This window comes from Helicoverpa armigera, chromosome 23, assembly GCF_030705265.1.
Source record: "Helicoverpa armigera isolate CAAS_96S chromosome 23, ASM3070526v1, whole genome shotgun sequence".
NCBI classification, from domain to species: domain Eukaryota; kingdom Metazoa; phylum Arthropoda; class Insecta; order Lepidoptera; family Noctuidae; genus Helicoverpa; species Helicoverpa armigera.
Window position 1 is genome coordinate 3721238 of NC_087142.1, and position 25961 is coordinate 3747198.

Below are 25961 nucleotides of genomic sequence, written 5' to 3' on the forward strand. Positions count from 1 at the left end.
ATAATGAAAACTTTGTTAACATCTTTAGAAAACTTTGAAAGAGCACTTTATTTGATTCTATTGCCATAGAATGGGCTGTCGCCAAATTAAATTCCTGCATAGTGTTTTGGATCATTTAAACATTTTGAGGGCGTTATACATGGATGATGTGCCCATTAGGGATTGTTTCATACAAAAAAAAGAACAAGCTCAAAACCTGGTTTCTTTTGGTTTTCTTTGTGGTATCATAATAGTTCAGTAGAATTACTTGAGATTTAAGCAAAGTTTATAATAGCATTTTGGACATATGTACCCATAGATACACAACCACAAAAAGGCCTTATCTTCCTTGTGGTTCCCAAAAAATATTGAAATTAGTTAACCATTCTGTTAAGACACAATCTATTACATAACCAAGAGATAACAAACTGAGGTTTCGCACCAACTTGTGGTGAGATAGGTTATCAACCATTGATAATGAATTCGCAGCCACTTAACCAAAACAAAAACGGAACGCACACAACAACGATAGCATTCTGACAGGCAACGACTAACCTCTAAGTTCATTTGTTTTCAAACATGAAGTTCTGTGCTAACTTATCTTTTATGTTCACTGAAGCATCGTCGATACTAGAAAGATATGCTTTAGCAAAGGAGGCTGGATTTAAAGCGGTTGAAACCGGATTCCCTTTCGGTTTTACGGTAGAACAAGTGAAAGAGGCTAAGGAAAAAGCCGGCGTTGAACAAGTGCTGATAAATTTGAAGACAGGTATGTAAATAATGATTGTAATTATCATAGTTAAATATAATTTAATTGTAGATAGGGCATTGTTAACAAGGCTATTTTTGGATTAACAGGAGATGTAACTAAGGGAGAATTAGGAGTAACAGCAGTGCCAGGAAAAGAAAATGAATTCAAAGACAATTTTAACACGACAGTTACCTATGCAAAAGCCTTGAATGCTAAGAAAATCCACATCATGGCTGGAAAGCTCCAGAACGCCACATCACAAAACTGGGAAACTTATGAGAACAATTTGAAATATGCAGCCGATGTTCTGAAGAATGAAAACCTGCTTGGTGTTATTGAACCTATTAATCAATACTCAGTTCCTAATTACTTCTTGAGTGACTTCAAAAAAGGTATTTTATTATAATAGAGGATAATGACAGTATTTTTTAAAGCCTAGGATTGCTTTTTCCTTACTTATAAATAAAATTATTTTTTGTGATTATTTTATTACTACTACAATGACAAGAATTTTTTAGATTTGTTAAAAAAAATTAATGTACTTATTTTCCAGCTTTGGACATCATAAAACGCATCAACAGCCCTAACCTGAAGTTGATGTTGGATGTGTTCCATCTACAACAAATATGTGGTGATATATCCCACAGCATTACCAACTTCATGCCTTATGTTGGTCATGTACAGGTAAATTTCTACTTCAGCAATAATATGAGGAAAATCTTAGCAGAAAATATAAGCCTTTAGACTCTAAAACTATGTAAAATTCTTCAATAACCATGAAACTCTTAACTTCTTGAATGCCGCTAATCAAGAGAGAACAAGAGAAAATCCATGGTGTTTTGCGTAGATCTGTGCACCGGCATACAAGAGGTTGAATTTGATAATTTCATTGTGAAGACTGGGCATAAAATGAATGACGATGAAGGTTATTGAGCCAATAATACAGTAATCAGAAACAAAGATTTTTTAAAATACTGCATTTCCATGACCAAGTTTTATAGTGTAATTTAAATAAATCTAAAAGAACCAAGTAGTTAATTATGAAAAGGATATTACAGTATCTACATATATTTAGTTAAAACTAGTTTAAGCTTCTGTGCTGATATTGATATGTGATAAATAATATTTGCTTTATAATATCAGCGTGAACAAATATGAATACTGATTTTGTTCACAGATTGCTCAAGTACCAAACCGCAATGAACCGGACACTCCAGGAGAGATAAACTATGAGTATGTGCTCAAACAGTTGAATGACAATGGCTATAACGATTGGATTGGCCTTGAGTACAAACCTTTGAAGAGTTCTAAGGACGGACTTGTGTGGATCAAGAATTATGGATATAGTCTATAATATACAGATATTTCAACTTTAAGAGATAATATAAAGATATAAAATATATACTAAACGAATTTGTGATAGTAAAAGCTATTTATACTTAGAACTGATCAAAAAAAATGAAATTATGTATGTTTATAATAATAAAAAGTTGTTGGCATAAAAACATTTATTGCTACGATTAAGATAATAATGAATTAATAATTATTATAATTAATACTAACTTAACAACGTCTATGTGAATGCTATGCACCATTTGTCTGGAACTGTTGTACCCAGTAATGCTTTTTCACACCATCAAGTGAGAGCCTCTCTTTGCTTGACTGCCGTAAAAGCTGCAACAAATATGAACAAATGTATAACCAGAATTCATTATCATTAATTTAGATATTGTGTTCATTTTAAAATTGATTGCAGGTGTACTGGTGGAAAATCCATATATTCCTACAGATTTGTTGGTAAAATTATGTCATTACCAGACAGTGATCCAAAAGCTATCTGCCCACCAAGCTTCATCTAAATCCTTTCATTTATCTATACAGAAATCCGACAATAGCCATCTTCACAAAACAACATGTCTACAATAAAAGTTCAGTGCAAATTAATATACTTACACTTGAAATAAGATCTTTAGCTCCTTCAGGTACGTAGCTAGGATACACCATGTCCAAAGCAAGGATTCTGGCATAAGTTTTATCCTGTCCCTCACTCTCGAACGGAGGCTTGCCCACTAGGAACTCGTACAATAGGACTCCTATACACCAGTGGTCGACGGACACATCATAGACTTCACGCTTGATCATTTCAGGAGGCAAGTAGTCTAATGTACCGCACATTGTTTTACGTCTGGAGAGAATAGAACCATGATTAAACTTAGGACACAGTTAGCTATACTAATATCATAAAAAGAGGAAAAAGTTTTTGTTTGTCTGTAACCTAAAGGCTGCGAAAATACGAAATTGAGTTGAACAATCACAGTCGCGAAGGTATATTATCCACAATTAACATGAGCTGTATTTTATCAGGGTACAGACAGTAGTTGCCATGGAATACAAGTGTACCCGCTTTCCTAGGTAAAACAGTTTTTGATGAGTAAAGTGATGTATAATAGTTATCATTCTGAACAGCCTAAAAGGTTACAGTGCATAGGTTTACCACAAAGAAACTAAATTCTGGTTTGGAGTATCATCCAGTACATTTGCTACTGCACACAGAAAAATACTAAGAATAATTCAAAATGACAAATCAGTCACATAATAAAGAGGTTTGATAAGTAAAGAAATAAAATAAAGTTTTTTTTTTTAAATATTAGTCTTACCTTTCTGAAGGTGCATGCACAGACCAGCCAAAATCAGCAAGTTTGAGGTCTCCACTGAATGCTACCAGAATGTTCTCTGGTTTGATATCCCTGTGGATCACATGGTGCTGATGACAGTACTCTACTGCATCAGCTACCTGAAATATACAGTTGACAGATACATACACCTATTCTGTATCTTTACTATGTGTAAAGAGGACCTGTATGTTCATTAAAGTGTCCGGAACAACTGAACCAATTTAAAAAATTAAGTAACTCTTACGAAGTTATACTGTCCTCGATTAACAAAGGTTATATTTTATCCAGGTATGGGAAGAAGTACACCCAGGGATGAGGGTGAAATCACAGGAACAGTTAAGAGATTCATGAAATGTTATTATTATTATTTAAAGCCTTTTTATTTCCATTTCTTTACAATAGTATGTTAATTACTATTTGTTTTAATTTTTGATTTAAAAAAATGGATCCCATATGGGTATAGGCCTCCTCCATCTTCTCCCATTTTTCTCTATTGAATGAAATGTTATTGAATTCTAATTGAGCCTAATCCTACTGCGAGAACTTGTTGGCTCTCTGTAGTCCATGAATACTTTCTTTTTCAAGTTTTAATATAGCTGTGAGTCTTCCACATTGTACTAAATAAATAAATCTATTTTAAATATTATGACTAAATCTCATTGAATCACAGAAAATTACAAAATTATTACCTGGTAAATGTATCGAGCAGCTCTGGCTTCAGGGAAGCGGCCTTTGGGCGAGTTAGTGAGATGCTTATATAACTCTCCACCGGCTGCAAACTCTATCACCAAGTATATACGACGCTCGTCGTGGAACCACGTCAACAGACGCAGTATGTTCCGATGTCTGGAGAGAACAATACATGATGTATTAAGTACAGGAACTAATGTAACTTCTGCATACAAATTGTAACTTTTAACAGCGATAAAGTAAAAAAAGTTCGTTACTTACTTCAAATGCGATTGAATTTCAATCTCTCGCAGCACTTGCCGCTCACATTTCGACCTCACTATTTGAGATTTAAATAATGTTTTGATGGCAACTAAGTAACCAGTTTTCTTCTCTCTGGCTACGTTAACATTCCCGAATTTGCCTTGACCAAGCGGTGAACCGAGTTCGAAGTCTCTAGGAGACCATTTATATCTGAAATATTTATATAATTAGCATATAAATGGCTTTCAAAATTCAAACATCTTGTACTTTTTGTTCGGCAAGATTTACTTACGAAGTTCCATATGCATCGTGGTTTATGATTTTGGTTTCGAGATCTAGCACATCGCTCTTCATTGTCATAATAAACTTTCAAGATATCTGCAGTACTCTTTTAATTAAACAAGCAAAGAACAATATAAACAACACAACACACACAACGTCCTACAGCCAGCCGTTGGATTTTAAAAATTTTGACAGACATAGACAGACAGGCAGTATAACAAAATGTTGCTAGCTTTTGAACTTTAGGTTACAAGACGTAAAAAATATTTTTGTTTGCTCGGCTCGGTTCGGTGAAATGCAAATAAAACATTGAATTAAAATTTTACCTATAAAAAACTTACTTCGGCAAATTCTTCAAGTTGGAAATTTTTCAATATCTTTTTCCTTTACGTTTGCGACGACATGGGTTTACGATATATTTTGCGGGAAATTCAAATAAGTCTTCTGTCCCGACGGCGACGTATGCCGCATCAACTAGTGTTTCTGTTTGTGGAGCATGGTCGCACAATATTCTTTTTTTCTATTCTTATTTCATAAAACTTAAAAATAATTCTTGAAGGGCCCTTCTCCTTTATTTTTAAGAAAAAAAAACAATAGAATAAACAATTACAATTGTTTTGAAAGATTGTTATTGTTATTATAGACCATTTCTTTCATACCACTTGTTGTTTATGTATATTAGATGTTTCTCATTTAATAAAACATAATATATTATGAATAACAACGTATTGCTATAATATTAATATTTTTATTGTTCTGCTCAGCCGAGAGTTTTTTTTAAAATTATAATTCAAAATATTTAATAATAAATAACAGTTTCATGAAAGTAAAAAAACGTCACTTTGAGACAGTCTATCTTTCTTCAACTCCCTTATGAAACCTCTTATGTACCTACCCACTATACTAGGCCTATGTAATCCCTTATGTATTTCCAATAAAGTAAGGACACATTTTTGTTCAATTGCGTCCAATAATGAAGCTGGGGAAATTGCGATGAAACTCTACTGCCATTAAAACTGTAATCTAAATCCTCGTAAAAAGTAACGATCACTTTGAAATAAAAATAAAAACTAGCGAAAAACCTCGTCGCTGTAATTATGATGCTCAAGTGAAGTTAAAGGATGTACTTAGTTGCCAAGAGGACGTTAGTGCAGCGTGGGTGCGTTGTTGTGAAAACACTCGTTGTTGGTTGAGGGGAGAAGAGAGGAGGCTGCGGGGCGCGGGGGTGCTCCCTAACCCACCCCAACCTCATAGAACTCAACCCCTGCTGGACCTGTTTATTGCTAAAGTCAACGATGCTTTACATAGGTATTCAAACATATGGTAAAAGTAATGACTTTCCTTATTTTACGAATCATAATTAAAACCTTTTCAATATTTTAAAAGCTGGCTGATAAAGAATACAGGAAGAATTTTCTTTTAAATAGAGAATGGTAAAGATTCTCTATTTCTTTATGGTGTCGAAGTTATGGAAAATGATCATATTTTCCTAGGGTTTTTTTTTTCAATAACTGAAATAAACAATTAGTTAAGATGATCAAAACAATCACAAAATTTGATTGAAAATATGAAAAGCTTAGGAAAAGTTGATTTCATTAGAACAGTGCTAATCGAAACTGAAAATAGGTAAAATATTTAGGTAGATGTAGGTAAGTACCTAGGCAATATGATTTTTCTGTGAGTGTTTAGTTAGTAGAAATTTTGATTTGATAAAAATTAATTGATTTAGTCTCTCTTACTTAATAAAATATTTTCATGAAGCAACGATATGCAAAAACATATAAAAAAGTAATTCGTTACAATACGATGTTGTTATAACGTTTTCATAAATGTAACAAGATCAGATGATGTTATAGGTTAATATAAAACAAACAAAATGCGCAGTAGAACGCGCGGCGAGAGTTTTCAAACCACCCCCGGCACGGTGTACTGGCGGGAAAGCGTGGAAAACGCGCGCATGGGGTGGCGGGCCGGGCTCATTCCGTGGTGAGGCGCCGCTCAATCGATACACCGCTTTTGTACGACTAAATCAACAATTTTCCTCCAAAACATCATAAATTCAACCAAACAGTTCCTTATGTTTTTTGTTGTAAATATAATTTCGTGTGTCAGTGATTTAGTTAAGCATCCACAATGTGTTCTGAACCATAAACAAGTGCGTCGCAAAACCGCTTCAGTCTAGGTAAGTAATAATTATTAGCACGTTGAGATGACCTAGTTATCGCCATCGGGTAGAACCTATGTCTGTGTTGGATTTTCGTGTACATTTCATAGTAGTGGTCAGTTTTATATCGAACTGAAAGTACATTTTAGCTTTCTACGCAGTTTACGAATGAAAGTATGATTGTTCCTTATCAGTTTATTGAATAATTCTATTGTTTATTATATTACCGGTACATAAATAAAATTTTCTAATAACCGATAAAGCGCAAATACATTTTATGTTTAATAGAATTGACTTCACGTTTGAGTGAAAACTACTCTGCGTGCTTTCACGTAGTTTATGTTGTGGGTTTTCGCGCAATTTTCGCGAGTCATCCGAGTTAGGAGTTTTTAAACATGTTGCTGGATCATCCGAAAAATACTTATGTACCTAATGCTACGTAATGCTTCTCTACGTTTCTTAGTTTCCTTTTTGTCGTTGATAAGCTAGTTTACTTTTTCTAAACTTAATTTCAATTAAATAATATTGCCGCATTATCCAATCACTGCACGCGAGCTCGTTAAATCCACCCCCTCGTAAGTTCTGAAATCGTGAGTGTCATTGACCGTGAGCCTGTGGCACGCTGCCACTGCCACCCTTGTCTCCTCGCGTGCCAAATCCGTCACCTCCGGCGCTTGGGATAGGGGCGACCAGCCAAAACGACTGCTTTTCGGATCTCCAATTATCTCCAATTGTTCTTTAATTTCCTGTCGATGATTTTGTAAAAGGCCCTCGATATTTGGTTATTTTTAAGCCATATAGGGAGATTTTTCAATTTATTGAATACTTATCAAGTTAAAAATGAAGATTGGGTATATTGGGAAGATAAAGTGAATCATTTATGTGATCGTAAAAATTGATTATTTAATACCACAGTCTGCAGCGTTGATTTACTTTCGTTCTGAAACAACGTGATTAAATTGCATTTTTGCTTTCACTCTTGATCATTTGTTAATTTATTTTAACATATAGGACTGTTTGGTCACGAATGGTCGAAAGTCAGCGGCCCTTCGCGACGAAAGCTGTTTACCGACAGACGACGGTAACCAGTCAAACATCGATAGAACCAAGTGTGACGACTATAACCACGAGAGAAAAGCTTGGCTAGGGTGACCATTAACTATTCTTACTATTACCGGATGAGTGAAACATTGGAAAACGGAAAATTAAAGTTGTCTAGCATTTTATTGGGCTGCAAGAAATTGTACAACTGGTTATACTGCATAGATTTTAATGCTGTCATCATAAAATTGAAGTTTCCCTATAAACGGTAAACGCAGTAGAATTTATGAGCATAATGAAGCATGGGAATTTAATTACTCGAAATGCAATAAACATTTGAATTATAATACCGCCGTTAAAGTTTGTCTCGGAATTAAACATTTCAGATTGCTTTCTTCTTTCTAATCTTTTTGTGAAAAAGATGACTTGCAGACTTTGGAAGTCTCGACAAAAACAGAAAGGTGGTTTGTTTAGCCTGAAGGTACTTAACTGAAGTACCGTTAACCGTTCGGTAGGGACACTTTCACTGTCTGGCCGCACGCCCCGATCATCTGATAACTGTCAGTTTTGACACAAATACAATACGAAGGTAACTGCCTGCCTACGTTCCGGCAGTACTTATCGGTCAAGCGTGTTAATCCTGTAATTAACTATTCAAATAAATCTTAAGAGGTTTAGTAGAAGTTGTGGGCGAGCATTTTCACTAAATATTTTATGTACTTTAAGTGTAAATTAATTTTGTTTGACATTACACATTCTTCGGTTCATTTGTCGTTTGTCACGAACTAGCTGTTTCTAGCGGCTATATATCCTTAGGCATTATTTGACGCACAGGGATAAAAAGCAGGCTATGCCCTTTTCCCGGCTATGGAATATCTTGTGTTTACCTTTCATTTACAGTTCGGAAGTTTTGGCTTGAAAACTTGCTTTATATAAAAAGAAGAATATATAATATAATAATCCGGCCAAGTGCGAGTCGGACTCGCGCACCGAGGGTTCCGTACAAATCCTGTATAGATAAAAAGTGAGTCTCGCGCCAACCGTTGAGTTTAGAACAATCATAGTTATGATTATTTTGTGAGACCAAAATAGTTAATATTTTTTATTTTATAATATAACTAAAATAGTAGGCCAGTACCTTGTAAAAGTTATTTTATTAAAGTTATTTATATACAACATTTTGTAGTCATCATTCAGAAATCTGATTGAAAATAGCTAATTAAGGTCATTGGGCATATCTGACCCATTTTGTAAAAACTGGCGGACATGAATCAAAGTAGTTTTAAATCGTGGAGAATGGTATGACGTTTCTTTGAATATAAATATTTTATCAAAATTCCATGGAGACGAATGTCCAGGATCGTTTGAAAAATATAAAAGACAAGCAGTTTCAGAGGATTGTACAGGTTGCAATGCTAGTTTTTATTGTTAAAGACTTTTCATAAAGATGGAAGATGTCAATTCGGATGACCAGGATCTGATGAGAACTGACCAGGATCTGGAAACCCTGAGAAATCGAGGGCAACTCTTGAATATTGTAGGCACGCATCGAGTCAAAACCAGACATGTGAGTGTATTTTTGAGGATACTGGTAAACAGTGAAGGTTTTTAGCTGATTTGATAATGGAGACTACAGAGAGTCGAGGGAACTCCTGAACGGTATGTTGCAACTACCACGTGTTTGGGCTTATTTTATTCGTATTGGCGAAGACTTTCCACATAGATAAGTTTGACTGCCCTTGTGGAATCGATAGCAAAGATCAGATATAGTTATGGGAACTCCTTTACAATTTATAACGTAACCTTGTGTTGGAGTTTATTTTATTTTAGGTGATGAGAATTCAGTACTAATGGGATCTTTTATTTTTGAGGGATTAATCACCTAACGAGCCCCAGTTTCAGGTTTTTTTTCGAAACTGCCTGACGACTTGTAACTGTCGAATTGTAACAACGACTGCTAGAGTGTAGGATTCGGGGCTGCTGGCTTTACGTTTCTAGAGCCTTGTCAAAAGTGTAATTCTGTCCTTTTCTTTGTTTTATAAAGTCGGCTTTATTTTATTTTGTAGCATTTTACAAACAAATCCAACTTCAAACATATAAAAAAGCAACAAGAAAACAAAAGCAAGAAAGAAATTAAAAAGATGATAAGTGCATCGGTCTAGAAGTCGGTGTCTAGAGAATGCATCTATATTTATTTAACCACCGAGATCTAGACCGATGCATATAAACAGTTTTCTTGTTGTTTTTAGAAGTTGTTTTTTTTTTTTGTAAAAAGTTTTTATTTTTATCTTTTCTGAAAAGTTCTCATCAATACGAATAATATAAGCGCAAACACGACGTTACTAAAACATACCGTTGAGGAGTTCTCTCGACTTTCTCACGTCTCCATCATCAGGTAAGCTCTAAACCTTCACTGTTTGATAGTATCACCAGACATATCTGAGAATCAAGTTTTAATCCTATGCATGCCTACAATTTCTGATAGTTGCCCTCGATTTCTCAGGATTTCCATCATCAGATCCTGACCTGATGACAATGGAAATAAACGGCGAGTATACTCTTTTACTACAAAGAAATGTTTTCTCAAATCCGTCAAACTTGGTCGTTTAAATTCCCCATTGAAATGAGGAAAATATTTGATTTGATTTGATAATATTTTAATATTTTATGTAACTTCAAATTTATCATTTTCGCAATTTTTCCTTTATATGTACTATATAACGGTGCTTCTTGCCGAATTTCAAGATTCTGAGTTCACGGGAAGTACCTTGTAGGTTTTGATTCCCTAGCGTGTGACGGAAATTCGTCTAAGGTGTCGGTAAAACTGCTGTATCTTTTGATCGCTTTAACTTAGAAGTTTGATTTTTTCACTGCCTAAAGGGACAATAGACCTAGGTATTTGGTATAAATTTCAATTTGATACCTTTATTCGTTTGTGAGAAATAAGGTAGTAAGCTTCATTTTATTAAAATATTTTTTTTACATTATATAACTAAAAAAATGAAATTTTCGTAATTTTTCCTATATCTGCATTATATAACAATGCTTCATGCCAAATTTCAAGACTCTGAGTTTACGGGAAGTATCCTGTAGGTTTTGATTCCTTTGCGAGTGTCGAAAATTTGTTGAAAATATCGACATAATCGGCCGTATCTTTTGATTGGCTTGGCTTAGAAGTTTGATATTTTCACAGCTTAAAGGGACAATAGACCTGAGTATTTCATGTAAATTTCAGCTTGATACGTCCACGCGTTCTTGAGATAAAGGGTCTTGACAGACAGACAGACAGACAGACAGACAGACAGACAGACAGACAGACAGACGGACAACAAAGTGATCCTATAAGGGTTCCGTTTTTTCCTTTTGAGGTACGGAACCCTAAAAAGTAGCCTATAGCCTTCCTCGATAAATGGGCTATCTAACACTGAAATAAATTTTCAAATCGAACCAGTAGTTCCTGAGATTAGCGCGTTCAAACAAACAAACAAACTCTTCAGCGTTATAATATTAGTATAGATACCTACATACATAAGTAAGGATGTTGAAGACGTAGGATTAAAGTAAATACGGAAGAAAATAATATTCTAACCGAATCCCAATCTACAAACAGTTGCCTCAGGATATTGTCTGTACCATCCCTACTCCCTAGTTTCGTTAGCATCCGAATTCGCAAATTTTCCAAGGGCGTCCCCCTCCGCATTAGATAAGGGTGCACTTTATTGGCAACGGTTCAATTGCTATGGTGGCTATTTCCAATTTATGAGGTTGCATGATATGCGAAATTAAAAAAAAAGCCCTAAGCACTATATTAACGAGAAGGACAGATTGAAATATGTGTTTAAAAAAAGCGTTCTTCTTTTTATGGAAAAATAACAGCGTAGGTAAACCTTAAAAGAACCAAATAATGACTGCTACATTTGAATATTTCTATTATTTCAAGATATAAGAAAGATATTGCTTCCGTTAACATTATTTATTTATGGGATGATGAGTCGTGCTGTAGGTATGATGTAAACTGACCATTTCTCATGGGTAACTTGTATTGTATCATGTATTTTGACAGGTAGGTACCTACTGGAGATCCAGTTGGTGTAATGTTAATAACATTAATCTTTTGTTAATTAACAACTTTAATCGTATTTACATAAAATGATGAATGAATTTTCCCATCGGTATTTCCGAGAAAATTGATTATTGGTTAAGGAGTTTATATTGCGAGTTCTGAATCAATTTCAATACCGTTTTAATTAATGTCTGGAAACTATCTTCATTGCCCAGCCAGAAGCGCAGTAAGCTAGCAAGCATAAGTAAGCGGAAGTTCGGAACGTGTTATATGAAGTTAGATTTGATTTGCAAGTAAGTACATAGTACCTACTTAATAGCAACTTTGATGACGGTCGACCGTTTGAAATAGAGCAAATCGCGCCGGTCGCCGACCGCTAGGCAGCTCATTGTAAATTATTAAGTGTCCCACTATCTCCGGTCTTGTCTATGGTAAATGTTGTACGGCATAGAGACATAGAACACTGTATGTACGGTACGGTATATTATGGAAATGCGTCATGTAACAGACACTTTAAAACACCATGAAAATGGTAGTAGATGTGGCTTCGAACCTCTTAACTTAATGGTTGGTAATATAATCAATAGCTTATTTTGTTGAAAGACTTTTCAAACGGGTAATAATATATCTTCTTTTTAGTAACCACGGGAAATCATAGTAACATTATGGTATGAAAATAAATATGAATATGAAATACCATGTTTAACGGAAATTGGATTTTCGCAAAATCAAATGAGGTCAACAATTAATTAGATTTTAACGTCTCAGAACGAATATTCAGTTAGTTATAAAACGTGTTAATGTAACACTAATGAGTGTTTACGACCACTGCAACATTTAATTTCTTTGAAGCAAGTTTAGCGCTATTACTGTGACCCAAATGCTGTTATGACATGCTGCAGTTTTCCATAAAAACATTAACTATCGTGTAATACTTTGATAGGTTCTTGTAATAGTTATGTTGTGACGAATATAACTTTAAAATACCGTTATTTTGCCACAAATACCTGTTCGTTTGTGAATTATTGTTGCGGTCGATGAAAGTATAGGAGCTTCCCAATGGAATTCTGTGAATCTAAAGATAACACTACTTGGTTTATGGCTTTGCAGTATTGTTCGAAAGAGTTGTTTCTTGTGCCAACTGATATCTAGGAATATTATTAATAGCAAGATCTTAAATGGCTCGTCTGGCTGTATTTTAAGATAGTAGGCAATATTTAGCATTTTGATTAATTTAAAAATAGTGATTGCTTCGTTTTTCCGCTAAGGGCTTAGACAGGTAGCTTGTAAAAGAGCTACTTGTCTAATTAGGTTCAGCTTGATAGGTAATTACTACCCGAGTATCTAGTTAACACTCCGATAATGGTCTCCTAGATAAGCTTCATGTTTATAATTAAGGAACTAATTGCTGACTATTATTTCAGCATTGATTCCTTTACGAACTTAGCTGTTAATTAGGTGTAGGTGTGTTCTTTTATGGAGTATTTAGCAGAATGAAGCATAAACCAGGAATGATACTGAAACAGACCTTATTTGGGCTGCCTAAAGATTTCGCGTCATACAAATTGACGAGTTTTCAGTGAGCTTGTAATGATTAAGTGTGCACAACAAACATCCCTTATAGAGATCGCTAATAGTTAAGTAGTTATGATTGAGCAGTTATGAGTTTCTAATAGTGTCATTTCTGAGAAACAACCTGAAGTCTGGATTTATGATCGACTGGTCGCTATTATTAATCTGATGTTCCGTTTAATACGATATTACGACTTGTCTTCTGATTATTGTAGCTATCCCTGTAATGAATATATACACAATAGAAAAACTGTGAAAATAGAATGCCTCTCAAAAGAATTGTCAACACGAAAACCTCACAAGAACACCTATAATTTCACTTTCATCTCATTTCATTACAATGTTCACGACCTTATCAAATCTAATTGGCACTTTTCTCTTTCCAGAGATTGTCTTCACAAAATTGGTAGGCGTCACCATCGGATTGTGTCGGACTTGTATGTAAGTGAAATTATATCGGATGCGAGGGTAGTGCGACAGTCGTGAAACGTGAAAACAAGATGGCGACCGCGGCCCCAGCAGCTTCGTGCATGAGCACGGAACATGGATGTGTCATGTTCGACTGCCTCGTGCATCTTTGGGAATGGTGAGTGCTGTTTCTTTACCTAAGTTTACTTTATGATTTGTCGAGGTTTTTTTTAGGAAAGCGACAAGTTTCTGCAACTATTTTAATGGCAACTAAAATCGAATCCCAAAAACACTGAAAAGCAAAAAAGAAACTATTCTTAGGTGTTGTAAGCTTCTTGGGTGTTATTGTAAGATTCTGTATATTATTCTCAAATTGTATTAATTTGAGAATAATATACAAAATCTTACAATGGCACTGGGTACCTATACCTAACTTAGTTTCTTCAAATATTTGTCTAAGGCAGCACACGTAGTAACAACCGAACAATTGAACACGTGTAACACTACTTATTCAATCATATAGATAGATGAAGATATCATAACACTATTGTAACACATACTATTTCTTTTTTTGTAACCATTTGTATTGAATAAGTAGAATAAAATGTTGATGATATTATGATAGTGATTCATTCATTATGTAGGAAACAAAATAGTGAGGTGTATATTACCCATTAGGTAATGAGTTTGATCGACTCCTTAATCGGAATTTAATTGACAAACCTACTAATGTTTCGTCCAATATAAAAAACACAAGGACTGTAATAATTAGGATGAATTATTGAAAGTAACTTCACATACAAATTAAAGTTTTTTAAAACACGTCATTAGTTCTACCACGGCGCGGCTATGAAACGACTTTTCCTATTAAAGAAGTAAAGGTTGGATCATTAAAGCTTGCTATCCGGTCTGTTAATGGCAGAAACTTGCTACCATAGACGATGAGTACAGCTCTTAAATGATGTGGTTTTATGAAAAAACGTATAAAACTTCCTATGTGATATCTCTATAACGTGGTGCAGAATACGTCGAAAGCAGATAAAGAAAGTTAAAGGTCTCGCGCATGTAAATATTTCATATAAGCTTTTCCCGTTACTTTCTATTTACATATTTCATATGTGTCGATATTTCCATTTACACACAGCATCCCGGCGGAGAATATTCACATAAATTCTCATTGTTGAGATATGTTTAGGAAAGCTGAAAGCTAAAAATACTCAGACGTAGTTATCGATCGTTATCAGAGGAACGTATTTTCCTGGCAATGGTGACCGCCGCCTATTGTGTCTTCGTATGAGATATTAAAGTTTAGTGAAGTGGTTTCGTTGGCTGTGAGCTAGCAGTCTTGTCAGCTGGCTCTTGTTTACCCAGCACTTGTGTCGGGAACTGTCGTCTGTCGCTTCATCCGCCACAAAGCCACAGCTCTCTCAACCGCGCACTAAATAGAACTACATCTCACAACGTTCCTTTGTTTTGTTACGCTGACATAGGCTTTGGGCGGTAATTAATTCTTGTTTGTTTATTTTGTGTTCTATTCAGAATAATACAATCTAATACAAAATGAAAGGAATTATATTTCGGTTTACAAAAAGCTTTGAAAGCTCATATCAGGTTTAGCTTCGAATCTGCGAGAGTAGATATTTACATTTACTTAAATGCATATTTTGAATCTGTAAGCTTTTCACTCTATTATTGTACTGAAAAGTACGATGTCATTACTTCACGCCATTCCATTTTCGAAGGTTTCCTAAAATAAACGTCCGTTTCCTGTGTAATACTTCAAACTAAAAGTTTCTATTGTTAGTGCGTCAGCTATTCTGTGTCCATGGTGTCACACTGTCTAGCTCTAGTGTACCGAGTGTACGGCGAGTAATGAAAAGTCTAGACGCCAGTGGCGTAGCGTGGGTATCTGCCGCCCGGGGCATTTGTCTATTTTGCCGCCCCTTCCCGTGTTTTTTTTTAACAAGTGTTACTGGCCGTTTGTCATTTTTAACCGACTTCAAAAAAAGGGCATTTTTTTGTATCGACGTTAAAAATCATCAAATGACCCTTCCCGCTGTGGGTTAGCAGTGGTGAGGGAGGGTCAGACTCTTGACTAAAAACCGTCGTGTTCCGTCGAAGGCCTTTTATGTTTTATGGTAACTCTTTCGAACAACCCGCAGCTCCGGCAGAAGGGGGAGGTTCTCAAGTAGACTTTTCTTTTATATCTTTGTTACTTGATTTCTTGAAGGTTTTAAAATTCCAAATGCGCGAGCGAAGCGAGCGCGAAATTTTTATCGGACTTAAACCAAATATTTCGTAAAATTTAGCCCAAACGTACTTAACTTTTTGTTTGTTGACAGATGCAAAAATAAGGGCATATCGTTTTTGAATACGCGAGCGAAGCGAGCGCGAAATTTTTATCGGACTGAAAACAAAAATTATGTAAAATTTAGGCCAAACGTAACCTACTTAACGTTTTGTTTGTTGGCAAATGCAAAAATAAGGGCATATCGTTTTTGAATACGCGAGCGAAGCGTGCGCGAAATTTTTATCGGACTGAAAAAAAATTATGTAAAATTTAGCCCAAACGTACTTAACGTTTTGTTTGTTGGCAAATGCAAAAATAAGCGCATACAGTTTCTGAATACGTGAGCGAAGCGAGCGCGAAATTTTAATTATTTTTTATTTAAGACTCAAAACCAAAATTACGTAAAATGTAGTGTCACGTGTGTTTTAAGTACCAAATTTTAACAATAATTAATTTAAAGTTTAAAAAGTTTCAACTTTCTTGTTTAATGTTTTGTTATTGTTAGACAGTTTTATGTAGCGGCGCAGATACTAGTTGCAAACAATTTTTTTTTATTGGGTAAATTTTGCCGCCCCCTAAAAGCTGCCGCCCGGGGAATTTGCCCCCTCTGCCCCCCCCCACGCTACGCCACTGCTAGACGCATTGTTAGAAAGAGCCGACTTCACGCAGCCGGTCTAGAGTTGTGTGCAGGAAATTCATATCGTCTGCATTCGGACAGGGTGGTTTTAGAAGAGAAATGGTCTTTCGGGTCCATTTAATAAATGAAATAATAATTTTGATGCTGAAGAAATTAAAATATTTTCCCAGCTCAGTTAGTAGATTTGAATGATGAATATGCATGCAGTATACTGCAGTGTTTTTCGGTGTTTTGACTTTGGAAGTGGAAACTATGTTCACAATAAACTTATCTAGTAATGTTTGACTCACGGAGGACAAAGTCTGACTGCATACGATTAAGAGTATAGGTACCTAACCTTTAACAACTTTGTACTTACATAAAGTGAATACTTGAAACCAAGGCCATGTGAAACCATAGAAAATGAGCTAGTGTGATATATTCCGCGTCGCATTTTATTCCAATTACTATTTAACAGCCTCATCGAGGCCGTAAAATGACATTATTAACTAACTCGTTACAGAAACATTGCACAAACCCATTAAGCCTGATACGTTTATTTCCTTCGCTAATTGTGCAAAACAGGTCTATGTGTTTCTTTTATAACGCAGTAATAATGTCACAATCTATGGCGTTCATCTAATCTTAGATCAAACGTCGTTTTGGGGAAAGTAAATGATTAAATAGTTTTAAATCGATACGTTTCAACTTAGGTGTCGTGCACTAGTATCCGATTCCTACGAAAATGGAGGCGAAATTGTAATTTCATGTTCAATTTGAATTCTCATCTGTGAGATGCTATCCGGGTGCAGCATTTGATACCTATGCCACGGACGAACTTTATATTTTTACGCATGTTGATATCTTCATGAGACGTGAACAAAGCAGTATTTACTCAAGAGTGCTTCAGTAAGCAGACTTCTTTACTAAGAAAGCAAAAGCTTCTTGTTTCTTTTATTTCTATTGTGGAAGTGCACATCCTGAGTGCTCCCACTCCCAAAGGTCAAATTAAATTTTCTAAGACTGTCCTACTTCGTTGACAAAAGCTTTCATATTTTTATGTTTCAAAGAAAATATACATTTATTTTTGAGCTGAATTGCTGGCACGCTCTCCATCAGTACATCATAAACATAATATGTATTAAATTGCTTTCATTCGATATACCATTAGACAGAACCGTAATGCGTACATTGTCTCATTCGATCAATACCGGAATCTATTATATATTTATGTAAGTAAGTATTTTTAGTTTCGCTTTTGGGCTTCTGTCGGAGCCCTAAATAAACGTAGTTGGAAAGGACAATGGGCACTTTGTATGGAATTTGGTACCCGCTCCAACAGTAACGTATGATATATCATTAGAAAGGTATTTACGTGAAGAATAATAAAAACTATGGGGCTTGCCTCAATTAGCTGTCCGATCCAAGTAACGATGAAAATTGAATTGACATAGAAACAAGTATGTCATCCATATATACAAATTCATTAAGAGGCATATGTCGTCAGTGTAATAATTTTAAACTCAGTTAACAGACATTTTACATTGTTTGAGATACACTTTATTATAATCTAAAAGTTGTAATAGTCTATGGAGTCATACTACGGAAACAAAATCGTCATCTGATTTGACAAAAGTTCAAAACATTTTTATTCATCTTTTTTTAAGAAGAAATTCATCATTATCTCAGCACCTCTTGAGGAGCAAGATTAGTCGTAATATGTACTATGTAAATATCGTCTCCTGACTTTTCAACCTCAATTGATTGTAAATACTGAAAGACTTTCATCAAATACATAAGCTAGTTCTGCGTGAACTGCAAAGGTTTGCACAGTCTTTTTTCAAAAGCAATCGGTAGGCAAACATTCTAAGAAGGCCAAATTCCTGTTTTTTTGTTACTTTACCAGTTTTTATTAAATCCAGTTGGATTTAAGAACTACATCTACGTTGATGATTTATGAACATTACACATTCTATTAATCGATGTCACGCGAAATGGACAAGGATTTGGGACTAGTCGTCATAGTAAACATTTTTTGCCTTGCCAAGACCTACGCAATGGTACTAGATTCAACACTGTTGGACAGGGTACCAAAACGCCCATCGTCCTTTGGAACTCGACGCTAGCCGCAAATGGCAGTATAAATGTGCTTCAATTAGGAGATTGGATCATGGCAAGCAAGCCCTTCATTACATACACGTATCGTTTAAAATACTGCACGTGCGCCTTATAAGACGTTAATTACATGATAAAAACTTGAGTGCATTTACTTGCGTACAGAAACGACGACAAAGAATTCCAGTTTTTAGGTCAAATGCTATTGAAAATACTATTGTATCAGATTTGATTTGAGAGCCTCTACTCAGGCTTCAGCGACGAATTTTCAGGTAACTTCAGCTTTGATGTTTTGCGAAATTATGAATAATAAAAATAGTACCTAGCGTATGATACTACGTATACTTATACTGATATACGGTATTAAATTTTTTTAAGTGCAGCGTAATGTTAACATCTGGTAGATCAGAAGTTTTTGGAAGTGGTAATGTTACATAGTAAGAACTATGTGTATTTCGATATCATCAACGTGGACACGTTTATGACGAATCTCTTGGCACGTCGTAACCCACAAAAGCTTGGATTTGATGCATATATAATCGATATGCTGGCATGACGCACCACGAACAATCCAAGTAGGGTCATTACTATTCATCAGAGAAAGGGGTCAGGCGCTGGTTCGATTTCCATTGGCTCACTCTTATGCTGATCACGCGCTGACATCTGGCGAAAATTGGTACCCCAAGCTGACGCACTCCATTCACTCAGATCATATCCGTTATTAACCGGCTCACGGACAATGTACGAGCCTTTTAGGCTTTAATATATTCTGACTTGAAGGTCTTATAGACATGGTTCTGTGAGAATCCGGTCAACTTCCATTTCAAATCAAATAAGACCTAAAAATATATTGTGACAAGCATCGCCCCTTTTTGTGTTCTGTTTACTCAAAATAGCAATGTCATCAGTGAAAACTGTCGACGTGACTGTCACCTATTTATCAAGCTGATTTACTTATTTGCCGCTCCTTTCTAATCGCCTCTTTGATCAATACGAAACAAATCTACTAACAAGGAATTTTATGCACGTCCGCATAGTTTACGACGGGATTGTTTTTCTTCAAGGTAATTTGGTTTTTATTCACGAAAAAAGGTGTAGAAATCCGAAAGTGAATCACTTTCACTGTTCTCACTTTGTGTCGTTCGTGTAAGTAGATCATTTTCTTGTAATTCGTAGGTTTGTAGAGAAACGTACAAGTTATAATTAGTAATGCTATCATCAAGAAAATAACACAGATGTGTGTGAAAATTATAATATTTCCAGAGAAGGCAAGTTTTTCAATCAATCAACATTATGTTTCTGTGGGCAGCACCACCCAGTTCTGAGGCAACTAATTAATGTTAAAGCGATAGTAATAACACAGTAGGTGCGAGAACTGGAAGGGACTGCGAGAAACAATGAAAGCTTACGGATACGAGCCACCTGATGGCACACTTTTTGCTTCTTATAGTTCTTTGTTTTCATTTCATTTGCATTGAAGAAAGATAAACATAATAGCTACTTAGGAAACATGCGTAGTTTTAAGATAAGATGTCTTTTTCGATAACTTTGGAATAAAGAAGTCGGTTTTAGAGGAAAACCCTGTTTTGCATAATCTTACAGTTCAAAAGAGTTTTAGGTTCGAATATGGGTACTGTTTATTTTAACGGGTATTGATGTTATCCATGACGGAACTAAAGATGCTTAAAACTATTAACGCACTTAGGTATAATAAGCTTTTGCCTACAAGTACTTTTTTGCGAACATCATATCATTTCAGTTTTTGTGCCAAACGTTTTAAGTTTGCCTTCGAAGTGCACAAAAAACAATAAACAAATGAACACTGTGATACATTTGACGTTACACAATGGAACTTTGCAGGCGGATGTATCGAAAGTGTGCCGATGCCGATATCGAATAGATTTTCACTTGTTTTGGGAAACAAAGCCGCCTCTGTCGATCGCTCATGGGCCACTGAGCTAATTGGTAAAAGTGAAGCTTTTCTTTACCCAGAACTACGGCCCGAGTTTACCAACAGCAAAAACGCCCGTTATTCTTTAAACAACTGCGTACTTTGCAAATTGGATGTGAAAATTCATAGTAAACAGTGGTTTTAAGAAACTGACGTTTGTATTGTCGGTGTATTTAGGCCTAAGAAAGGCCTCAAATAGAAGTGTAACCGCGTTTTTGTACTATGAATCATGCTGGAAGGTACTGCAGCTACAACCAATGCCTTGTCCTAAGGTTTGCGTAACTATTTGGTGTTTGTTCAAGTAACCGTTACGTGATTATTGAGTTAACTGATTCGGAACTTATTTTGGAACATTTTGAGAAAGTGTCCGTATTTTTTAGTTTTGAAAACTACAGTTAGATGACTCAAAAAAGGTTTGAAGTAAATATTGCGGTCGCAGTGTCATTTAGTGAAGGTAGGTACAATACAGTGTGCTAAAATAACTGAAGGAAAAACCTTAAGGCGTAAAACTTTACGTAGGTACAGACACTATCTATGATATCTACCTAAATGAGATGGAACCGGTTTGTTATTATCAACACTAGACGGTATTAAAACCTCTTGTTTAACTTGTGTGACTCGTTGTGACCGTTAACGAACCCAGTATTCAAATTTAATTTATTAACATTTTCTTTCCGAACTGTAACCCTTCGCGACTCGTGTATAGAGCCTTCGACACAAATCTCTGTCTTTTTCACTCCACAGGAATTCAAATTACCTTATTGGCACGCCGTCCGACACAGGTAAAACCTGTATTATACTGTTAAAATGGAGACCCTCAACTTTGTGAGTTATTTCATTTGTTTGGAGGACAGTTTTCATTAGTTGCTTTATAGATGTGGCAGTGATGACGTCTGTGGCCGTCTCTGTCTGACGCACACGTAGTCCATAGCACTGTCTCATGGTCCTCCTCCCACTCAGCGTGGTGGTTGCCGCGATGCGAGTACGTTACTACTCCAACAGTCGACGGCGGACGGCCGCGAGCGTTCTCCTAAACAATCACTAATCGAAATTAATTTAATTTAAAATGCGCTAACACAAAACAATAAAAGTGATAAACATAAATGAAAAGTAGTTGATAAGTACGAAAAAAATGAAACAAAACTAATAGGAAACAGTGAACTGCAGATGGCAGTTAGCAATCGGATTAAAAGTTTTTGTGTTTAGTGAAAAGTGTCAGTAGTGTTTCAATAACTTAGTGTTATTTAAAAGATTGTAGTAAATGAAGCAATACCTGTAGACCTCCGAGGCCGAAGAGTGTTTGATGCCGCCAGCGAATAAGGTACGCTAAACCGGATATTGTACTAGTTACTAGACAGTTGTTTGACTAGTTTAGTATAATTATACTCGGTATGTATTAAGAGGCTTTAGAAAAAGGATTTGAACTTTTTATCTTTGTTAAGTTGTTGAGAATTTTCACCGAGGCGAGGCGGCTCGAATCCATCTCAAGTTTAGTCACGCGACGGTTAAATATTTGTAGATGAGATAAACATTGGTGGTGGAGTGGCCCAGTGCACGCCACCCCTGTGCGCCAGGTGTCTCGCCAACAGGTGGACTCGCTTCACTTACACGTTTGTTTTTAACATTATACCTCACCATAAACATTTGAAAGATCCTCAACAGACCACAGGATATAGTCAGAGTAGCTGCACTCTTTAATGTTTTGAATGTTATTTACAACATTAAACTAAATAAAGATTAGCATTGAACAGAAATTAGTGCAACAGATACGTTTTAAGAATGACCTACTTTACAATTAACTGAATATCAAAGGTTATCATCGTATTCGAAGAAAAGTTTTGGAACGAGATTGATAAACATTAACACAGTAGAAATCTAATGGTTGCTACCATTAACCAACATTCCATAATTCGTAATGGATTTTTTCTATCTTAGTCCAACAAAAGTATGGCAATAATGGTATTCATGAGCACATGGTCAATTGGTTATGGAATTCGTTTTTGCCAAAACTCGAACAAATTTCATGGTTTACACTTTTTGCATTGCCGGATACACGTGAGGCTTCATTACCCGTATTCAAAAGAGATTCTTTATTCTGCTCATGAGTCATTCTATGTGACAATTCAGCGGTCATGTAGGCAAAATTATTTGCAAACATTTTGGGAACATCAAATCATCATCAAATATGGCCAGGGCGATGTGTCATCGACTGCGAAGTGCGGGACACATCATTTCTCATATTCTACCTCGTAGAGGCCTTTTCTTACGCCGACTTGTCTCTAAAGCAGGTAGTTGAACGGACCTTTCGCACGCAAAGATTTTTTTGTCCACAGACCTTTGTTTGGTTGAATGGCTGTGGGATATTCAACGCTTAAGATTTGTTTAGGAAGCACTTGTTACTACGAACCTGCTCAACATTTGCATTATGACGTTATGGCTTTTCTAAGAATAAGTTAGAGACAATTCATGTGAGAAGTCCTTTACGATTGCAATCTTTTACCAATACGGTTCATGCTTCGCCACTAACATGGACTGGATTCTTCCGTATTATAAACAGGCACACAAAATTATAAAAGCAAAAAAAAAACACTATTGAAAGATTGAGGGTAGAAATAAGCAAGGTCAGCCCGTGATTAAGACCCAATAAGAAAACCTACTATGAGAATAGGGATAGCTGCAAATAAACAAAAAAACAACAAAAATAAAGACAACTTACAGTTCCTAGCTAAATACTACCCCTTAAAAGGCATGAACATTAAACGACACATCCAGAAAAACTTGCTCTGTATGACAGAACATATTTTATGGAAGACAATTTCATAAATCACTTTAGCGGATGAGCCTTATAAAGGATTTATCAAAGAGAGGCAATATAGGAGGCACTTCCGTGGTTCACAGCTGAGGTAAGGTATGGGTTGTAGTGGCATGCCCCCCTCCCATGCGTCCCACCCCGCAGGGTGAGTGCCCGGCGCGCGCGCCCGCACTCCGCCTTCCACAACGATCACTGTTCAACAAAAAACTTTCTTCCTTTCCTTTCCAGTTTTGTTGCGTTTGTTCCAATAGTCATTTGAATACCTCCAGGGCACCAATTTAGTTAATGATTCAAATCAGTTTTCGATACAAATTGATTTGCCCTTGTCCGTTTGAAATGCTTATCTTTTTTGTTAGTGTTTGTAATCTGGTTTCGTTTTATTCCGGTGCAGTTGCCGATGCAAATGTTTGTTTCCTTGAAAAGGACTTGCTTATTCAAGGTCTGATTGATCTTGTCTATCATGATAATGATCAAGGAAGTGGTATTAATGTAGAACCACTTAATCATTATAATTATAATAAACTATGCAGCGATTCCTTGACCATAGAATGTCTAGTTAACTTTACTGCAAATGATTTTTAATAAGCCTTGCTATAAATCTCAGCAAATATTCCATTCCAATATGGGTGTGAGGCCGCTGTGAGCAATCTGTTCTTCGACATTTAACCGATGGCACATTGCGCAGATTATTGCGAAGCACTCTGAAGCGTGAAAGGACTATTGGAATGCAACGGACGTCTCCATTCTATCCAACCTTTATGTATCTTATCTTAAATTGAATTCTTGCTTGTTTGATTTATATCGTCTAGGCTGTTTTGAAATGTCATGTCAAAGAGGCACAATAAACTAATAGGTATTTTTGTAAGACGACATGTCCTTAATAGAGAGACATTACCAGATTGATTTCCCAATTAAAACAATACCTAGTTGTAGGTATGTCATATTTGTTTCTTCAGCTTATTCAGTTTCTTGTTTATGTGATACTTAATTTGTTTCCGAGTTTTACGTTGGCAGGTAATTAAGTTCAACAATGTCTACGGTGCAAAGGTCTCCTCTATCATTTAAACGGAAAGTCGATACTAGACTCGTTTCCTAGTAAAAGCTAAATATTTGAGGTCAACTGGAATAAGATATTTCCTCTTTCTAAGCGCGGCTGTGCTGTAGGAGATTAGCTTCCTGCTTCGATGTCGGATTTAACACTTTATTTCTTAGAACGAAATGCGATCTCGACCCTTTTAAAGCGTTTCGCTTGACGTGGCGATAAACAGATATAAGATCTCTGTACATAGCTATATGTACCTTAATCTACATGTAGTATCAACCTACACGACTATTGCTATTACCCTTATCACATAAAACAGTTTTACAGCATGTTTCTCGTAGTACTACGAGTTACTTTAAATGTCTAGCACGATAATCTCTTACGAGCACTGCACTCAGAATTTTCAGACACGCTCATTTTTAATGCTGAACTTTGTCTGTTATTTGAACAAATGGGCATACCTTAGTTGGAGATATAGGTAGGACAAGTATACCGAGTTTGATGGTGCAAAATCACATTATCCTCATACAACAAAACCCACAAAACGCAGTATTAAAAGTTAGAAGTCAGAATATGATCCGAGATAAATATCCCCTCATCAACTTGGTATGCAGCCAGTGACCGGTCGATAGGTGCTGCAGGCTGCGTCGTTTACGTAACACCTGCAGCCGGAGGCCCTAGCCGTAGAGCCGTTTATCTCGACACTACAGGGCTTGTTCCCATTTACTCCAATCCCATTGTTTTCATTTAAATGAAACTACTTTTAAGGATTATTTCGCGGTTATACTAATATTATCTAATCCCGACCTTTCGGATCCTTTACAGCATCCATGGTCAGGGGCAGCCTAAAAAGAAGTTTTGTTTAAATGTCTAATATTCGCGTAAATGTCAGAAATCCATTATTTTCTGTTGACAAAGTTTTCATACATTTTTCCTAATTGGGTCCAAAATTTTGTAAAACGAAATAAATTGAAATATACCTTCAAATTCTTTCCACATAGCTCCAAAATTGTGTGTAAAGCAAAACATCAAAATTACGCCTTTGTACTTTAAATCTTGGATCCAGGGGGAAGGATTTTCTGCGGGTTGTTCGAAAGAGGTACCGCGGCCCTAGCACATAAGGCCTACGAGGGAACACGACGGCTTTTAGTCAGTATGAGTCTGACACTCCCTCACCGCTGCTAACCCACAGCGGGAGGGGTCATTTGATGATTTTTTACGTCGTTAAAAAAAAAAAAAAAAGGGGGAAGGATTTTATTATTTTTAA

The 25961-nt window shown here is 35.9% G+C and overlaps 3 protein-coding genes across 11 annotated transcripts in view; 2 read left to right on the forward strand and 1 right to left on the reverse strand.

The window, feature by feature from the left end:
• Positions 1–477: 477 nt before the first annotated feature.
• On the forward strand, positions 478–2098 carry LOC110376841 (putative hydroxypyruvate isomerase). The gene is made up of 4 exons (XM_021335452.3): positions 478–748; positions 838–1122; positions 1284–1414; positions 1908–2098. The coding sequence occupies exons 1-4, from the start codon at positions 559–561 to the stop codon at positions 2082–2084; spliced, it is 783 nt and encodes a 260-aa protein (XP_021191127.3). The 5' UTR covers positions 478–558; the 3' UTR covers positions 2085–2098.
• A 164-nt stretch (positions 2099–2262) lies between these two features.
• On the reverse strand, positions 2263–4811 carry LOC110376840 (aurora kinase B). Its single transcript, XM_049837654.2, has 6 exons — positions 4631–4811; positions 4357–4548; positions 4095–4251; positions 3388–3524; positions 2684–2915; positions 2263–2404 (listed from the first exon to the last, which is right to left on the reverse strand). Exons 1-6 carry the CDS (start codon positions 4696–4698, stop codon positions 2315–2317), a joined length of 876 nt encoding a protein of 291 aa, XP_049693611.1. The 5' UTR covers positions 4699–4811; the 3' UTR covers positions 2263–2314.
• Positions 4812–6536: 1725 nt separating this feature from the next.
• The window catches only part of LOC110376861 (putative mediator of RNA polymerase II transcription subunit 26), a 55870-nt gene continuing 36445 nt past the window's right edge, over positions 6537–25961 (forward strand). For 4 of the 9 annotated variants that reach the window (XR_007510636.2, XM_021335479.3, XM_049837641.2 and 1 more), the window contains exons 1-2: positions 6547–6802; positions 13847–14046. Coding sequence is in view for 6 of the 9 variants with exons in the window: in XM_021335479.3 (XP_021191154.3) it covers positions 13961–14046 (86 nt within the window). In the remaining 3 variants the exon portion in view is untranslated. Of the gene's footprint in view, positions 6803–13846; positions 14047–21718; positions 22162–25961 lie in introns of those variants that run through there. The other 5 variants (XM_049837643.2, XM_049837640.2, XM_021335477.3 and 2 more) reach the window with 4 other exon arrangements.